This window comes from Amphibalanus amphitrite, unplaced genomic scaffold, assembly GCF_019059575.1.
Source record: "Amphibalanus amphitrite isolate SeventyFive unplaced genomic scaffold, NRLGWU_Aamphi_draft 000862F_arrow, whole genome shotgun sequence".
Lineage (NCBI taxonomy): Eukaryota > Metazoa > Arthropoda > Thecostraca > Balanomorpha > Balanidae > Amphibalanus > Amphibalanus amphitrite.
The window spans coordinates 46,174-65,870 of NW_024882356.1; the positions used below are offsets into that span (position 1 = coordinate 46,174).

Sequence of the window (19,697 nt, forward strand, 5' to 3'; positions counted from 1 at the left end):
CGTTGATTTCTTACAAAAGTTGATATTGCACGAAATGTCATCTGATTAGGCAAAATTGGCCACATGGTGTGATGAAGAACACATGCGTCACAGACGTCACGCATAAGCGTGTTTTGAAAATTGGGGACACTCAGGAGTCTGGGCTGCGCTCGAGGCAGTGCTAACTGCTAGTGCAAGCCTCAGATGAGTGCTGGAAACGAAACTGGGAAGTGATTAGTGAATCATGAGTGAACCACCTGCGAAGCGTCCGAAGGTTTCGGCCGACGACGTAAAAAAGCTGCTGAGAGAGGACAGCGATCGAGTAAAACTTGTTCCTAGAGAGGGGGGAAGGTCCTCTGTATGGGAAAAGTTTTGTGTAGTGCAAGTCGACGGGCAAGATGCAGGGTTTGCTAGCTGTATGCAGTGTCAAACTCTGTTGTCTTTCACCACTGGAGGTGATGGATCTGGCACCACTACTCTGCGAAAGCACCTTTCCATGCATGACAAGAAGCAAAAGACGTCCGTTGGGCAACTCTCGCTTTCCGGCTATCTGAAAAAGAAGGTACCAGACGGATTGAAATCAAAGATGAAGAAGAACGTGGCTCGTGCTGTGGCGTTGGCAACGGCGTATGATATACGTCCTCTGAGCAGCTGTGAAGGTGAGGGTTTTGCTCTTCAAGCTGAGGCGTTTGTGTCAGTTGGTGCAAAGCTCGGTGCAGTTGATGTCAGAAAAGAGGGCATCCTCCCCACCCGAAACACTGTGAAAGCATATGTCAAGCAGATAGCGGAGGACCTGCGCACCAAACTATCAGTCGAGCTGAAAGGGCAGCCAAGTGTCGGAGTAACGGTGGATCATTGGACTGACACAAATACCACCAAATCCTACATGGCTGTAACTGCGCAGTACCTCACCAGTGACTTCAATATGTGCGATCGGCTCATGGCTATGCGCATGAGTGAGGACCGTCACACCGCTGTAAACATACGTGAAGAAACCATGGCAGTGCTGGATGAGTTTGGGTACAAAAACCACGTGCACTTCACAACTGACCATGCAGCCAACATGATCTCTGCCTTCAAAGAGCACGATTGGGACGGATGTGTCTGTCATGCCATAAACTTGGCGGTGACAAAGGCCACAAAAGAAGACATAAGAGATTGTCCAATTCGCACGATCATGGACAGCACCAAGCGGATGGTGAAGTTCGCGAAGAAAAGTGGCCTCAACAAGGCACTTTCTTCAGCTGTGAAACAGAGTGTTCCAACTCGATGGAACTCGGACCTCATCATGCTGGAGTCTGTGCTTGCCATCTATGATGAGCTGAAAGACTTCAGACACAGGCAAGAGGTGGACGATTTTCTTATGGTCGTCTCTCCGTCTGAGATCACCGACCTGACGGAAGTGCTGTCATTTTTCGGTTCCGTGAGCGCTCAGCTGGAGAGCGCAAAGACGCCCACTGGAAATCTGGTACCCGTCGTGTACCAGTTGGCGATGCGTCATCTCAGTCCTGAGGCGCAGGACAGCCGGATGAAGGCCGCCTTCAAATCTGTGCTTCTGGAGGCTGTGAAAGAGAAGGTGTCCGTATCGCCATGGCACCTTCTCTGCGCTGCCCTCCATCCAAAGTACCGAACACTGAAACAGTTCAGCTTCCTTCAGGAGCCACAGCGGGTTGCGGTACGAAATGCCATGACGGAGGCGGCAGCGGCCGAAGCAGACGCGGTGCGGCAGCAGCCACGACGCCGACCGCAGGAGGCGGGCCCTTCGAGGGTCCTCGTCCAGCTGGAGCTGGAGGATGTCGATGACCCGCTCCCGCTGGAAGCAGTCGCAACGCCCAGCGACAGCAAGTGCCGGGCGGCACGGGAAGTGGACCGCTACATGGAGACTCACCCTGGTGCAGTGGACGACGTCCTCCAGTTCTGGCGCACCCACTCAAACGTCTACCCCATGCTGTCAAGGGTCGCACGACGGCAGCTAGGAGCGCCAGCCGCCAACACCGCTTCGGAACGAGCCAACTCGTTGGCAGGGCGCACGCTGGACGAGCGTCGCGCCCGTCTCTCGGCCGAATGTGTCGACGCTCTGCTGTTCATCAAACAGAACCGGGACCTGGTGAGCTCGAACATGGGCATGGCTACTGTAGTCGACTTGGAGTAACAAGACGGTAGAGTCGAGTCGGTTGAGACCAGAGGGATTAGATGCTGGAGTATCATTCAATTTAGTCATGAAAGTCTTTCTCAGTCTCACGAGTCTGTTTGGCGCGGCTCACTGCTTGCGCCTTTCAGCAAAGTGTATGGCGATTGACAATCGTCTTTGTGATGTGTCTGGTGCATTAGCCAAGGGTTGAAGTGCTTTTTGTTAATTTATTATTGTTCACGAATCACATTTAACGTTTGTTTTACCTTTATTTTACCCTTCGTTCTGTCGTGTAGTGAGTGGTGAGGGTGACTGGAGAAGTGAATGGTTATCTGCAATGTTGGAGCATGGAAAGTAGTTTAGATACATAGAGAGAGGCTGTGTCATTTGTGATGCATGCATCATACAAACGTACCCAAAGAAATAAAGATCTCACGTGCTGAAAGGGTTTGTCTAACAGTCTGTGGAGGTGGACAAGAGGAAAACACTCGTAAGATGGAAAACTACATTTCGCTCTTAGCTTCATAGTAGGGCTATGTAGTGTACCGAGATTGGGGGAAAAGTTAAGACCACGGGTCCTGGGCTGACTCATGAGCCTAGCCTGACGTTAAATGCTGGTTTTTGGCGTAGTTTTTATATCTATATTGCTTCGGGCGTTGAGTATGTGCCGGTGTGGAGAGTTTGTCTTCTTACCGAACGCGCTCCAAAACTGAAAACTTCATGCAGTAGTTTAGCGTGCGTAAAGACTAAAGTGTCACATCTGTCACGAATGCGCCGTTTTCGTAACAATTAACAACACACCGCATGGGTTGCCGCATGGTCAGTTTTGTGGTGATCTGGTTGTGATATAACTAACTACGAAGCTGAGTGTATTATTTAATGCACTTATTTTAAAGGTTGAACTTTGAACATTGATTTCTGGTTGGCATGTTGATTTTGGTATGCCCATTCAATATTTGAAAAAGGCAGGTAAGAAGTATGAACTAAGAAATCATCTCAAACTTTGTGTATCATAAATTGACAGAATCAGCCAGATCTCTGAGGTATGAGTTTATCATCAGCAAGACGCTTAAATTTCATTTTGGTCCACTGCTAATGGATTCCAATCATACTTACCAATTACCAAACACCAATGCCTACCTGTGTTATCAATATTAGATTTCCAGCCACAGCTCCCAGTAGGTATTATTGGGTCTTGTGTCTTGTTCATGTGAAATATTTGTTGAATTGTTTCTTGTTAGTTGTTAGCACTTGGTGGAAAAAAGGGAAATGAAGCAAGACTGACCACTGACCAGTATGTTACCAGATAACTTGCCCTAACTGCTGGAACATCTAAACTGGAACTGGAATTAATAAAAGTTAATCAAAGATGTTTGTAAAAGCTCAATATTTTTACCAATTACAATTACCAATTTAGATTTACCATGTAACTAGTACAGGTCCATGGAAGGACCCGGTTGGACCCGGCCAAATATTTTGGGGGACCCGGTCTGGACCCATCCGGGTCCAGACCGGGTCCATAGACCGGGTCCCCGGGTCCACATTTTGCCACCTCTACTTCTGACCCATGGTCAGGGATGAACACTCTGTGTGACCTCATGTAGACTTGAAGGCATGAAAATAGTGACACTGCGTGACGTCGGTTATTGTAAGTGCCCGTGTAAAATTACGACTGATTAAATTTCAGACTGCTCGGGAAATATTGGCGCAAAAATAATAGCCGGTGCCTGTCAGCAAACTGTCTGGCCACCCGCACGTTTCCGTGGTATAGCAGGTGTTCGGCAGTGCGTTCCATGTGCACCCGATATTTTTAGCCTTGATCCGGGACGCCACTGTGGGTCATTGCTGACGCTGCCGACCTGTGGCGGCTGATGTGCTGTATGGTCGGTTTCACGGAAGGTGGCCGCCGTGCACGTGAGGGTCTGATTAGTGGCCTGCGGTGGCGCCGGGTGCCACTGCCGGCGGCGCGTCCCGCTGCAGCTGGATCGGCTTTCTGCACGGGGCCGTGACGCGCGCGGCCGCTCAAGGTTCGTCTGCTGACGTCCGTACCGGGACTGAGCGGAGACCGAGCGCAGCTCAGCCATCGCGCTCCATCAACTCTCCTCAATCATATTCGTGTTTCGCTGCTAGTTCTATTTTCTTTTCGCAGGAACGTATCCACCAGTCGCGATTTGAAGACAAGTATAATGTGGATATCATGCCCGATCCAGAAACCGGCCAAACAAAAATGATCAGCCGAGAAAGTGACAACGAAAAGAAGCGGAACAAAAAAAGGAGGGTAGGGGAGGATGGAGAGGAAATTCCCAAGAAGATTAACAGAAAGAAGGCGATGAAGCTAAAAAGAAAGGAAAAGCTTGCGGAGAAAAAGGTAAGCATCTCAGTTTGTATTTGATATTAAAAACACAATGACACACATTCCAAGGTGACCCCTACCCCTTAAACCGCGCCGTGCTGGGGGGAGGGGGGGCGTTTTTACGCCCCCCTCCCTCAGGTGTTTCGCAAATATCTCAAGCCGTTTTTGGTATACCTGTTCATACCTCTTTTCCGCACATGTGAAAATTTCAGATCCGGATCGTTCAAGGTCAGGTCACCAGATCACGTCAAGTGACCTTACCTCAGAAAAAGTTCAAAGACTCGCTATAGCTACACCGACTGAACGATCACTTTGAAACTTTCAGCGATTGATATGAGTAACAGTATGTATAAAATGTACATCTCGGATTTTTGATATATATGACCTGACAGCCATAAGTAATGTCGTGGCTCTCTTGAGTCAAAAGTTATTGCCGAAAAAACATTTTTTCGTAAAAATGGCTGTTTTGCAGTTTTTGCCCTCTGGAGGCTAAACTGTTGACCTGAGGTCAAATCTGAGAAGATTACTCAGAAAGGTCTGTAAAAGGGCTATCGAATGCGCTTTTCAGCGGCGCTGTAGCTCTATTGGTTCCCAAGTTAGCCGCTGGCAGTTTCCAAGATTATTGAAATGGACCAAATTTGACCTTTGCTGACCTCTGGTGACCTGACCTTTGACCTGACCTTAAAAATGACGCCTCGACGAGAGGATCTCCGCAAGTGTTTTCTTCCTTATGTTTGACGCTCTTTCGATTGCTGCTTACCGCGTGTCGCTACGTGGCCTAAGAGCCGAGGTAGACGGGGGGCGTGAACCCCCCCCCCCCCCCCCCCCACTCAGCACTCGGCGGAAAGTTCAACCACCAGCACGGCGCGGGTTAACCTAGCGGAGAACCGCTTTGTGAACACCAGAGTAAAGTTTGCCTACTGTATACTAAGACTTGATCGACATTTTACGACATTAACACAGCCCTCTGCAAACTGCGTGGAAGTATTCTTTTTTTCGACAAAAACGAGAATAATGCAAATACTAAGCTATCGGTCATTCGCAAATTGTAACAGTAAGACGCGCAAGACTCCGCGCCTTAGATTAGCATCATCACCGTATTCATTTTCCTTCTAGTTCGGAAAAAAGTTTATATTTGCCCCAAAAACAAACATTTGCATTTTGTTGCCACACAAGGCACCTACCACGCAGTCTGCTGAGGGCTGCACAGTAGGTCTACAAAATAAGCCCTCTCCGTATGCGACTATGCGGGTCACCAGCGGGCGGTTAGCGCCTGAGCGCTACTCAGGTGCCACCTGCCCGGATACGGAGAGGACTTATTTTGTAGACCTACTGTACAGTGTACACTGTGGGTCAGGCACCCTTTGGGACCAGTTTAGATTATGTTCTGGTTAAGGTCAGGTCAAATTAGGTCAAATTTCAAAGTTGATCTTTTTGCGTAAAATGGGTATAAATTCGATGCAGCTCGTAACGGGCAGTCTAATGGTGGCCTTTGTTTCGCGCAACGTGGTGTAGAATTACTAAAAAAAAAAATGAGTGAAAATTTGACGCTATCAATTTTAACAGTGTTTTCGCTATAACTTGGCCAAAAAAGAGGTATTAATCTCAAATTTGGTATGTGGATAGAAAGTAGGAGGGTCTATCGTATATACTCCGGTTTTTCGAAATTCGAAAAACTTTCGGTTTTTTTTTGGGGGTATTATATCCAAAAGTTTACTTTTTTATTTTAGGGGGCCGATATCAAAAAAAAAAATCTGAGATAGCAGTTTTGTAGCGCTGTTAGTGTTAATTCTACACCTTTTATGTCCTGAACATTTTTTTCTGTATCTTCAAAGCTGTAGGCCTGACAGCTGTTCCCGTGAAACTTTTTTTTGTCGAAAATGGCGGAACATGACGTCATTCTGACGTCATTTGCGGCCAACCTATCATAGCCTCTGGAAAAGTCGCAATGTGTAAAATTGAGGCCCGGAGGGGCTCTGAAAGTTTGGTGACGATATCTGCACTGCAGTCGTTTAGGAGTTATCGACGGAAAAGGACAGGGGGGTTTCGACCCCCACCCCCTACGGGGCGCGGGTTAATGAATTGGTATGAAAGTGACAGGCGCGGATACAAGGGGGGGCATGGGGGCCATGGCCCCCCCCCCCTTGGCCGATTTTTTTTCAAAAATAAAATAAAAAGTTAAAAAGTTAAAAAGCTGAAAAGGGGGCCTCCTGAAAATAAAGTGGCCGAAATCCGATGAGTTTTTTTTAACCTACCCACTTAGTTATTTCTTAGAAGACTAGCTGAGAAGACTTCTTTGTTAGAAGATTGGTAAAGCTTTTCATAACTTGGAGGTCTCTTATACTCACAGAGATGACCACTTTTACAGGGCCTCCTAACCTGCACAGAGGGCCTCCAAGCCTGCACAGATGTTGAGATGTTGCCTGAACAGCTAGATAAGCTCAATAGACGCAGTTTTTTTTGGGGGGGGCCCAACAAGTGGGAAGATGGGGCCTCCAACAGGTGGGATTATGGGGGGGGCCTCCTGGTTTCTAATGGCCCCTCCCTTGGAGATTTTCTGGATCCGCCCCTGGAAAGTGATGTCGCTGGGTTCACAAAGAGCGAAACTGCGAAAACGAATATCTGCCAAATTTTTCCGAAAAATATTCACCGGTTTACAAGATATAAGACTTTTACTTTTGTTTACTTTTTGGGATCTCCGCTGTTCCTAACGACTTTATTTGGAAGCAATAATTTGGCAGGTGTAAGTGCGGCACTTGTTTCGCGCAAAGCAGCATATACCACGGCGTGCTACCAAACGTTTTAGTAAAAAAAAAATTAAAATCGTTAGATCTGCGCTGACGTCACACATTCAGAGGGGGCATTCAAATGCATTAGCCCCTCTGAATCCAAAGTGCTGCAACTTTGAAATTAGATAGTTATCTCCGATTTGAGGCATTTATCGGTGTTGTGAGTGCTCAAACCGATAAGTGCAAGCCAGGGACCCCATTTTGGCTATCTCAACTCAAAACTAATTTTAAGGTGGGATGGTCACTTTAAATGCTACTCAAATACCCAGACAAACACCTTCTTTTACATGTACGAAGCAATAAAACGCTGACCTTCAATTCCCCGTGTCACTCTCCGTAGGCTGCCGTCTAATAAATAACGCGCCCACTGAACGCCAAAAAAGTCACCCACATATGACGCGTCTGTTTCCAGCCAATCAGCGCTCGAGACACCCAACGCTGATTGGCGGAAAGGCCTCCGTAAGCAGTCCATTAGGGTAGGGTGGGGTAATTTGAACATAGTGTGAAAAACACAAAATTACGGAAAATCCGTAAGTGGCACGATAATAAGACCAATGAGGGAAATTATCGTATCTAAAAGGGCTATCATATGAACGGGGTTTAAAGTTTCAGGGAATGAAGATGTTGACGCACATTGTAAAAAATCAATTTCGCAAGTAAAAACGCCTCAAAACACGTCGTTGCAACTTCATTGCAGCGCAAAATCTTGCATTGCTAGCGCCTAATACGCAACGGCTTTTGTTGTACAATGACCTAATCATTGCCTTCAATCCAAGAAATTTGCTTTCGAAACCTGTTTTTAAATATGGCAAAATAACTTTTAGCGTGGGGTAATTTGAACATAGTGTGAGGATTTTAGTGAAGACAGGGATAGCTCCGAAAAAACAACGCTCCCAGTTTTTTTTTTGCCAATATTTTCGACCCAAAGCAGTAGCAGATTAGTGATGCCAGTTTTATAAAAAAATATACGTCTATATCCGTCTAGTGTCAGTCATTTTCGTTGATTTCCGTTCAAAAATGTTAAAGTCAGCTATTTGTCCAAATATGTCCGAAAGTTACGCATTAATCAACACTCAAAACTGTCATTTAAATGGCTTATAATGTAATTTTACCAGCCGGAAAGTGTTCATTATATTGAGAGCTTAACAAGCTTTCCATTCGCCAATGAATGCTATGCACGATTACTTTATAAAATGAGCTGAAGTGTAGCAAGCCATCGTCCAATGTTGTCCAGTCTGCTACCTTTGTCCAACTAATTCCGAATTGGACATTGGACAAAATCAGAACTCCAAATGTCCAGGTTTCGGTTGGCACCACTATAACAGATGCAGTAAGGTTGGGAGAGTTTTTACCGAACAAAAATGATAGACGTTCTGTTAATTGAAGAGAGGCGACTTCTGTCAACTGACCGGTGTGTAGCGTGCAGATATTGATACTCTGCAACTGTAATTTTTGTTGTTGTGTTGATTTTTCAAGTGAAGGTATGTTTAGAATTGTTCTGCCTATTTGTTTATGGGTCAAACAACATCGGTGCTGGCGAGACTATCGTTTTTTTTTTTTTTTTTTTGACAGGTAAAGGCAGTATGTTCAAATTACCCCACGGCGGGGCAATTTGAACACACCGTGACTTGGTGGAGAAAAGAGGCTATGCCATTCAAGGTATGCTCCGCTCGTCCAAAAATGAGGCTTGCATGGTGAAAGCAAGTGACACTTGCGCTACTGAAGCAGTTTTTCTTCATCTAGGGTTGAGCTGAAATTTGGTACAACGGAGAAGACGTAAAAAATATGTTCAAATCGCCCCACACTACCCTGCCTGTGCATTTTCGTTGAAGACCTGCGTGAGCAGCTGATGGCTGCTCCCGGCTGGTTCCATTGTTGGTAGTGCTGAAGGCACGGGAGCGACCCTGTGCTCCAGACCGCGGCGCCGGCCGCCCCACACTGGGCCGGGGGCCCGGAAAAGTGCTAGAAATTATTTGTGATTGAGTTGTTGATCTCAGCGACAAGCAAACATGCTAAAAACGAAGTGGGGCTGCTTAACCCTCGCCGGACCTGTTGTCGGACCCCCCCCCCCCCTCGGCCGGCCGAGGGGGGAGGGTTGGTACGACCCCTTTTCGCCGTTTCGCCCGTAATGGAGCTAGAGCCTCGCGGAAAAAACAAGCGTGTGCGCCGTTTCAAGACGGAACGATTGATACCCGATTTTAAGGTCCCATGCCAACCGGTAACCTCTGAGGTGAGGTCAAAAAGCCCAAGGTAGGGTTTGGTTTTTGGTAAATAATTTCGCATAAAATGGTCACAGAGCATCGATTTTGGCACCATCGTGTTTGCCTGGCTCAGGCGCGTCGAATGGTATACTTTTTGTTCGGGTGAGTTCAACTTAAGGTGTTGACCTCAGGTCAAGGTCAGGTCAGCACCCCCAGGTCACGAAGTTGGTCGAAAGAGGTCATGTCGCATATCATTCGATTCGGGAGGTCTTCCCGAGTCCATTGGTGGCTTTCCCGAGTCGCTGGCTCAATTTGATCATGAGTTATTGACAAGAAACTCCTATGACCGTAGTGACGTCATAAATGACGTCACGGAAGGTCAAAAATGCAAAAGTAAAGCATCGGATCTTGCAAGGAGTGCATGAAATCACGATTCCGTGTGCTTGAGATAGTTTGAGATCATTCCATGCGCAAAAACAACAGTTTCCTTATCTCCCCATTTACTTTTAATGGTGATGTCACGTGACCTCGAAGAGTAGCAGGCATTAGCAAAAATCGCGAATAGGGCATGACAGAAAGATGATTAGTGGTTTGTATGGCACGGTCATTTTTAGCGGCTCGAAATAACATTTCTCAAAAAGTCTAACTTAAGAGCAAGTTGTTGTTGATTATCACTTACTTGTGTTTGGGGGTTAATAATGACTGAATTTTTTAGTTTGGCCCAAAAATTTTGACAGCATTGTGTGCGTTGATCAATTCTGAGCTCAGGGACATATATTTTATTCAGATTATAAGCCTTAGTTTTTCACAACTTCCAGCGCTATAAAGAGCGCCGGGCATCCAGTAGAGCGGCGAGGTGACAATTGCCCCTACATCATGAGGTTTACTGGCGCATATCTCGAAAAGTAGCAGGGAAAAGCAGCAAAGTACCTATATGGAACGAAAGATGAGTAATCAGCGGCTAGTATAAGATGTTTATTTTTAGCTGCTCGAAATAACGTTTTTTTAAAAGTCTATTTAAAAATTTAGATATGATTTTTATTTAGGTCTTGCAGCTGCTTGCAAAAAGCTAGCTTATCTTGCAGAAAAGCCATGCAATATGTAAGAATGTTGTTGGTACAGTGAACAACAGTGCCCTGAACTAGTCTGACAGAAAATTGCGTTCAAAACGACAACTGGTCAACTAATAAATATCAACTAAAGATTAGCATTAAAATCGGCAAATGTGGTGGCCACTAGCGAGTCTAAATAGTCTTGTGTTTGGTGACAACTGACCACCTCAATTTCGACCTTAGGGCAAAAATGGCATCGGAATCGTATTCTTCGATCAATTTGGGATTAAATGATACCTATTTTGTTCATATTGCGGACAGTCAGTTTGGGGGAATTTCTAGCGCTTTTTCGGGCTGCCGGCCTACAGTGCGCCCGCCGCGCCGGCTCAGACAGAGGCCGCCCGACCCGCGGTGTCCGATCCCGGAGGGGAGGGGCACCGGCTGTCAGACAGGGACGGCGCCACAGGGGGGGGGGGGGGGGGCCGCCGGCCCAGGCAGAGGCCGCCCGACCCGCGGTGTCCGATCCCCGAGGGGAGGGGCACCGATTGTCAGATCACAGGCGGGCGCCGGCCAGCTGACGCCGCAGCGTCGTGGGTGCACGTCGATCTGCACATCACATGACCGATACCAGTATGAGTTATGGAAGGATTTTACCCGAAATAAAAGTCATTTACAGAGCATTAATTGTACTGCGAATGTCTTAGCAACCACAAGGTGTCTCTTTGCGTATCACAAGGCGGGGTCGTAGCTGGGCTCAAGCGGCGCCCCCAGTGCGAAACTCGCCCCGACGGGTTGTCGGTCGTACCCCAACCACATTTCACACCACTATGAACAATAAATGCACACACTGAAATCGCTATTACCGATATGCTCATCCAATCAAGTTTCGATAAACCCGTTCATCATCATCTCCTGCGGTTTCGAACACGCCTGTTAGGTGGTGCGGTAGACCGCGCCCAAGCCAGGGCCCCGGTAACGTGAGGTAGCCGAGTCGAGGCAGCGTGCGCTGACCCAAGCCGGGGCCGCGCGTCCTCCCGGTGGCATGTGATTGCCCGCGGGGATGCGCTAGACCGCGCCCAAAGCTGCGGCCCCGGCTTGGGTCAGCGCACGCTGCTCCGACTCGGCTACCTCACGTTACCGGGGCCCTGGCTTTGGGCGCGGCTTCTGCTCATACTTTGTGGTGCGGTGGTGGTGCGTCGGGCTGCGCGCTCTGACTTCGGCCAAGAAAAATGCGTCAGCTGATCATTGTCATTTCTGCCACTTGCGTGTGGTGAAATGGGGTCATAACTTAAGAGACGGCTTTTTCATATCAATTATTTTACATAAAATCATATTTCAAACCATAAATAATGTTCGACAGCCAAATAAAAGAAACAATACCAATACAGGCTTACAGTTTAAGGCTCGACATTGTGTTGTCTACGATTAGACAGCTGATAACTCATTCCCGTACGTCGTAACTCTATAATGACCTTTGCTTATTGTCACATGTGCGCCGCATTCGCGATTGTTGCCGACGCCTGTTTGCAGCTCAGCCCACTACAGTTGTTAAACATATCGAAAAACCGATAAACTTTTAGGCGAAAATTCCAGGCCGTTTTTGATTTCTTTTGCGATATTAGGTAAAAACAGAAGCTTCTTATCCTAGGAAAAATAAAATGGGAAAACTTTCAAAGGTGGCACACTACCTTTAAACGTTTGGTCAAAAATTTGTCGAGTATTGGCATGCACGTCGTCAAAGATTTTATGCGCGTTCCGTTCATAATCGTTATCAATGTTCACGGCGGCATGCACCAGCCTTCAGCAGACGGTGACCATACGCGCTACTGCCTGACTGACGGCTCAGCGCCCCAGCTTTTGGTCACCAGATTATGGCGTAGCTGTTTACCGGGCGAAAACCATCAGTTAGTGTGCCTGCTAGAGCCAAACGTGTGCTTCTTTTAAGAACTTTCTTTTTTATTTGACACATTCGATGTGCAGATCAAATTTGGGCAAATGGAACCGATTCGCTACTAAATTAGGTTTGTCGACTAGCCTACAACAAAACTATTCGGCAAAACCCCCGTGCGGTGTGCGTGCTATTATTACTAGGCTAACTTCAAATGGCGCGTGTCAGACGCCTGCGTTTTAGGCATCACTCTATACCTGATTCTGAGTCAGAGTGGCTGGCCAGCTACAGTTGTCGCGCCATGTTTCCAGCGCCTATCGGAGGGGAGTTGTGCCAGCATAAAAACCGAAATCATTGAAATCGCTTTGCTCCTGATCAGCTGTTCTGTTGAGCATTGCTGTCTGTCAGCTCAAACTGTCCTAAAAGGGCTGTCAAGATATGTCGTACACTCACAGTGAGCAGCTGGGTGTGACGGCTTTTAGTACTTGTCACCTAAACAGATGAGTTGATGAGGGAGATACGAGATATTTTTTTCGTTGTTGTATGTTAACGTGTATCGTACACTCCGTGCCCTCTATGGACACGTGCGACCGGATTGGACACCGTGCTGCAATCGTCGGATCTAGCGGTGTGGCCTTTTCCCGGCGGCGCGGCCCGCCTCTGACGCCCGTGTCCGCTGGACGCGGCCCGCCTCTGACGCCCGTGTCCGCTGGACGCGGCCCGCCTCTGACGCCCGTGTCCGCCTCTGACGCCCGTGTCCGCTGGACGCCTCTGACGCCCGTGTCCGCTGGACGCCTCTGACGCCCGTGTCCGCTGGACGCCTCTGACGCCCGTGTCCGCCGCGCGGCCCGCCTCTGACGCCCGTGTCCGCCGCGCGGCCTGCCTCTGACGCCCGTGTCCGCGGCGCGGCCCGCCTCTGACGCCCGTGTCCGCCGCGCGGCCCGCCTCTGACGCCCGTGTCCTCTGGACGCCTCTGACGCCCGTGTCCGCCGCGCAGGACGCCTCTGACGCCCGTGCCCGCCTCTGACGCCCGTGTCCGCTGGACGCCTCTGACGCCCGTGTCCGCTGGACGCCTCTGACGCCCGTGTCCTGTCCGCTGGACGCCTCTGACGCCCGTGTCCGCCGCGCAGGACGCCTTTGCCCACCTGAGTGACCGGGTGCAGTTCGGTGACGTGGTCCAGAGGCCGCCGGAGCTCAAGGTGGCGCCCAAGAAGGCACCGGTAGATGACGAGCGGTCCAGGGTAAGTCATCTCCGGGCGGTCCAGAGGCCGTGGTGTCGTTCGTGTTATTAGTACATAGGTTGGTAGACAGGTTCTCGCTATATCGAGTCCGAGCTTCAGTTGACCTTCATTATATATCCTGATAAACAAAGACGAACTTTCGTGGCGCATAAATTCTCCGGTTAATGTTCAGTGATATGTGAGTTATAGGCAGTTCGACAGTCCTTAAAACTTTTTTATTTATGAAAGCGATAGTGCGGTTTTCGTAAGGTGTCCCGCGCCCTGGTGGGGTCTGTTTATAACGCGACCTTGTGGGGGGGCTATTTTTTGCCCCCCCCCCCTCGTATCTCCGAAACTACTGGATGGATCCGCAAAATTCAAACGGCGTTCGAAAGGCCTATCAAATTTGTCGAAGGAAACCAAATTTCATTGACCTCGGGGTCACCGATGACGTCACAGGTCAGGTCAAAGATGAAATGTTTCACCGTTCACGGGTCTGCTAGGGAATGCGCTATAACACCGAGGAAAACGCATTTTGTCGATAATCAGCGATAGGGCGTCAGTTGCCTAGTAGATATGTTGCTATTAGAGGTCACTGACAATACCAGGTCAGGTCACAGGTCAGGTCACCAAGGGTCACAGGTCAGGTCACATGAGCCCAACTTTACTAAGGTTGTGTGATGCATGTTTTATGGCCAATTTTTCATTTCCAACTCAATGGTGTTGGTTATAAGACTATCAGGTACGGCTTAGGTCACTTTCTGGTGAAGTTCAGGTCAAGGTCAGGTTAAGGTCAGGCCAAAAAAGGTCAAATTTCAAAGTTGATAGTTCTGCATAAAATGGGTATTGATTCGATGCAGCTCGTCACGGCTCTAATGGTGGTCTTTGTTTTGCGCTACGGGGTCTAGAATTGCTAAAAATTGAGTTTGAAAATTTGACGTCATCAATTTTGAACAGTTTTTTCGCTATAACTTCGCCAAAAAAAGAGGTATCAATCTCAAATTTGGTATGTACCTAGATGGAAGGCGGTAAGGACTATCACATATATTCCGGTTTTTGCAAAATTCAAAAAACTTTTTGGATTTTTCGATCATTATATCCAAAAAATTTATTTTTTGATTTTTGGGGGTCCAAATCCAAAAATTTCAAAAATCCGAGATTGCAGTTTTGTAGCCCTGTTGATTCTACAGCTTTTATTTTTTATTTTTCTGTATTTGCAAAGCTATAGGCCTGACAGCTCTTCCCGCGAAGCCCTTTTTTGGGTCGAAAACAGCAGAACATGACGTCACTCTGACGTCATTTCCGGCCAACCTATCATAGCCTTTGGAAATTTTTTGGTCACAATGTGTAAAATTGATGTCCGGGAGGGTACTGAAAGTTTGGTGACGATCGGCGCAGCGGTTCTGGAGATATATCGAAAAGTCTGGAGGGGGGCAAAAAATAGCCCCCCCCCCCCCACCAGGTCGCGGGGTGTAACGTAAAACATGGAATTGATATAATCTGCACGCGCGCCCGGTGCCTCTGGTTGTGTCGCCAGCCGGGCCGCAAGTCGCTGCTGCTCAAGCGGCTGTTTACGGACGCCCAGGCGGGCGCGCGCAGCTCGACGGCGCCCAAGTCGCTGCACCAGCGGGCGGCGCTGGAGGAGGAGCGGCAGCGCGTGGTGGCCGCCTACCGGCAGCTGCGGCAGCAGAAGATCGAGCGAGCGGCCGCCGCCGCCGGCCGGCTCTGAGCACCGCCGCGCCCGGAGGGCCACAGCAGCCGAAACCACGCCGCACCAGCACGGACACATTCCGCAGCCGTGCCACGACTGAGGAGCTCAGCCCGGAAGGTTTGCCTTCGCCATGGGTCCCGGGTTCGATGGTCTGTCCGTGTCGGAGCGATCTATATGACCGAGGGGCGGTGTTTTATGTCCGATATGGTGCAGTGTTGATGCGTGACCAGGTTTTGGTCGGTTGTTTTCGCCCTGGGATTATAAACCCGTGGCAGTGTAGTTCGTGGTCCTGAGTTGGCCCATACAAAACTGCTGTGATGATTAATGTTTTTGTTTTTCATGCATCGATTTCCAGGTACTCTGTGCATTTATGACGTAAATAAATGCACGGTAACAACTTTTCTTTCCCTTCAATGTTGTATTTCGCTGATGAGCGTTCTGGGAAATATCCTGCATTGTCATCGTTACTCAAGATCAAATAGAGTAATCTGATGGACATGGACCCTCGTAGGCCTGAACTCAAAATACATATCCTCGTTCCCGTGTTGCAGTAAGACCCTACAACTGTACTACAGAGCCCCTGGGGCTCCCATCTGCTTACGTAACGGAGATCAGTTTCCAGTGTCAGTTGACCGCAGGCCGTCACGTCTACGCCGACTGAAAAACTAGCGAAACAAATATTCGGCCCACGTCACTCGGCGACTCGCTGTGGCCCTGTGACATCACGGTACTGTTCAAGTGCATTCCGCCTGTTTTCTAAATAGCTGCCATTCCTGGCGGCTGTGGGCGCGCGGCGTAGCCGTGCCGGTTTTCCTGGGCGCCGGAGACGCGGCGGCGGTGCTTCCCCGGCGGCGGCCAGTGCGTCACGGCGCGGGCACCTTTTTACTGCAGGGCCAAATGGAGGCGGATGTCGGCGCGGCGTGTTGCGGTGCGCGCCGCGCCGCGGAGGCCGCCGCCGGGGCTTTCCCGGATGGCCGGCTGCCCTGGCGACCCGGTAACAATGGCCAGCAGATCGGCTGCAGCTGCCGGCTCGGCGCCGCGGAGCTGACTCACCGCCCGTCACATACTCGGGCGCCCGTGACCGCAAGCGGCTCTCTTCGTGAAGGCTGAGGAAGGCCAGGCACGCCAGTGCCGCCAACTCCGGCATAACTGATGGTCACATTCTTTTGTACTAAACTGTTCCCAGCTGAACGGCATTTAGTGGACATGTTTTGATAAATAATTCGGCCCAGCGTCACGCGATGTATTGGAAAGCTATGTATTTTTACAGTTTCAGTAAATAGGAATGCTCGTACCTGTTGGCGACCATTCTGTATTCGGTGCTGCTTTTTAACGGGAGCTTTACTGGGGTGTCATCAGTCATGCAAGAGCTTTGTAGGGCTGGGATTTTCAGTTTGGCTGGAGGAGTATGTTCCTTAAGTGTGGTCTATTCTGACCAGGAGCTGGACCCATCACCTGGTCGCTCTCCATCCACGCACCAGGAGCTCCTGGTCCTTCCCGGAGTTCCTGGTAACATCCAGCCTTAAAGAGACCCTCCCTGTTCCCACCTTTAAAAAAGTTAATGGATCGGCATAACAGTGATGTCGTTTGGTTCAGAAAGAGCAAAAACGAATCTCTACCAAATTTCACCGAAAAATATTCACCGGTTTTCAAGATATTGCACTTAAACTTTTGTTTACTTTTTTGGGACCTCCGCTGTTCCCACGACGTCATTTGAAAGCAATAATTTGGTACTTCTTAAAAGTGCGACACTTGCGGCAAATGTTGCGTGCAAATATAGCATATACCACCACTGCTTTAGAAAGATGTAAGTACTTAGTAAACCAAAGATTTAAAAATCGCTAGGTGTAGGTCTGCGCTGACGTCACAAATTCAGCGGAGACATTCAAATGCATTAGCCCCTCTGAATCAATAGTGCTGCAACTTTGTAATTAAATATCTCCGAATTAAAGCCTTTCTCGATGTTGTGACTGCCAAAATCGGTAAGTGTGAGCCAGGGACCCCAGTTTGGCTATCTCAACTGACAACTCAAAACTTATGTTGAGGTGGAATGGTCAGCCTGCGCTAGTCTGTGAAGGTCATACAGATAGTGACCTTTGGATTCGAGCGGCCGGGGGCCAGTCCCACCGCGCGTGTTTAGGTGCAATAATTAGCGCTATAACGGCTCTAGCCACCGAGGTGTGCCCGCACCACCGGCTAGGTGTGCGATTGTTTTCCTGCTGCATCGACTGCGGCTATAAACATCGGCTTTTTAGCAGCTCGGCAAGGTAAATGTCGACCTTGCCCGGGAAGTCGCTAGCTGACCTAAATAATTGGTGGTCCATATTGCTGCATTTCTGCGGAATACCGGGCCGACGACCATCTTGGGGGCTTGCATGAAGCGGTATCAACCATATTGCCAATTACGTGTCGCCGGCCCGTAGTACTGCGAAATCAAAGCCACTTGACTGTCGCACCATTGGCGGACGACGTGGCTGTCTGCGCCCGGTGACCGGCTCCCAAATGGCGTGCGAACACGCCAGCCGTGCATCTGGCCGATTACGGCGTGTGACCGACGCTGGGGCCGGGTCGTGGGCTCCGGGGAGTTCGGCCCGCCCTGCCGCGTCTGTGGGGCCCGGCCCGAGCCGGAGAGGGCGCCGGCAGAGCCCCCGGGGAGGCGCGTGGGACGGTCAGCCCCGCCTCGACTCCGGAGTCACAGTCGAGTCAGCCCCGCCCCCGACTCTGGAGTCACAGTCGAGTCAGCCCCGCCCCCGACTCCGGAGTCACAGTCGAGTCAGTCCTGCCCCGACTCCGGAGTCCCAGTCGAGTTACAAAGACAACAGGTGATGGGGGTCGGGCCAGCTGCGGTGAGGGTGGCACGACACGGTGCTGCCTTGGCCTCTGACGTCCGGGTAAGGATTCCCCTCGGACTGGAGTCCCAGTGACCAGGTGTCCCTGCTGTCAGTGGTCCAAGTATGCTGTCATCTCCTCAAAGGTACTGGCTATAAGTTCATAGTGCTGTCGCCTGCGGTTTTCCCTCAACTCTGGACGAGCGAACACCGGACCTATCGATGCCATTGCCAATAAATACACCATCTGAGCTCCTTACGTGGTTCATGTAACAGCGCAGGCCGATACGGAAATGTGACATGGCTCGTGGCCTTGGTGATGGCCCGACGACTGCTGCCGGAGACCAGTCGGGTGGCCGTATTCAGCGCGTGGGCTCACCCCCGCGCGCACGGCAAGTCCGGTGTCCCAGGATTGACCGAACATCTATTTTCCGTTAACAGTAGGTGCTATTGCGATAAATTATTATGAGATACGGGCATCATGCTCGTACGTTTTTACGACGTTCCTTGGCTGTTAAACTGGACGACCGTATGCCATTGGTGAGCGGTCACGACTCGACTCAATGCTCAATCCATAATCGGCAAGGAGCGCTTTCCGTTGTTAGCCCAAACTGCCAATAAGCAATCGCGGTGAATCGAGCTCAGTTCTGAACTTGGTTCCGGGATTTCGACATGGCTCTTTCCGAAGCTAGCAGCTAGCGTCTAGCAGTGGGCAGCTGCAGAACGCAGTTATACCATGGCGAGCGCAGCCAGAGAGAGAGAGAGAGCGAGAGATAACCTGACTAACAAGCCTGTGCGCGGCCAAAACAGAGAATGCACGTAGTCGCTGAGCGGGTGGTTGCCAAACGACCAAACGACAAGCCAGTCAAAAATAATAACATATTCAACAAAAAAGTCTATTGGAACGCCTCTTGTCCTACCAATATCTGTTTGAGGTATTACGCCATTTGAATCGCCCCAAAAAGCCGTGCGTTGCCGTTGACGTCAGCTGGCAGCATTCAGCAACGCACTATAGCAGCGGAGACGGCTAAACATCCGTCAAAAAATCGAAGCGAGACCTTATGATCCACTGTGCACTCGTTCAACTTCAGGTGGTGCCCCGAAAGATGACCGTTAATGCAGAATGCCACTGGGGTAATATTCTAAAAAGACTAGAACTGATGCCCTGAACCAAACGGCCATGAACGGTTCCGTTTTAAAAACCATAACTGCTGCAAGTCCAGAAGTCGCGCTATGCTCACTGCTCAGGCATATAGAGGTGCTCCACTTCAGACGTCAAAAACAACGCAACAGTGGGCCAGGCAGCTTGGTCTTGAGGTGAATGTTTAATGGCAATCGGCATGGCAACAGTTTGGTTGTAAATCCAATCGACAATATGTGTATGTTATAGGTAGGCAATGTGTGGAAGAATGCCTAAGTATTTTGATTGTCGGAAAGAACGCTTCGAAATTTAGGGGTCAGTGGCAGTAAAACTATTTACTTATCTGTTTTTTTCTTTTTGCTGGGTTAGGCCGGTGGTCACCTCAAACCATTTTAGGGCCATGA

General features: G+C 49.4%; 1 protein-coding gene across 9 annotated transcripts in view; it reads left to right on the forward strand.

Moving 5' to 3' along the window:
• The window catches only part of LOC122367302 (coiled-coil domain-containing protein 137-like), a 44,605-nt gene extending 28,884 nt beyond the window's left edge, over window positions 1–15,721 (forward strand). For 5 of the 9 annotated variants that reach the window (XM_043340292.1, XM_043340291.1, XM_043340287.1 and 2 more), the window contains 3 exons: window positions 4,260–4,478; window positions 13,524–13,634; window positions 15,151–15,721. In XM_043340292.1, coding sequence (XP_043196227.1) covers window positions 4,260–4,478; window positions 13,524–13,634; window positions 15,151–15,342 — 522 coding nt within the window. In that variant the 3' untranslated portion in view covers window positions 15,343–15,721. The remainder of the gene's footprint in view (window positions 1–4,259; window positions 4,479–13,523; window positions 13,635–15,150) is intronic. The other 4 variants (XM_043340296.1, XM_043340293.1, XM_043340295.1 and 1 more) reach the window with 1 other exon arrangement.
• The last annotated feature ends 3,976 nt before the right edge of the window (window positions 15,722–19,697 follow it).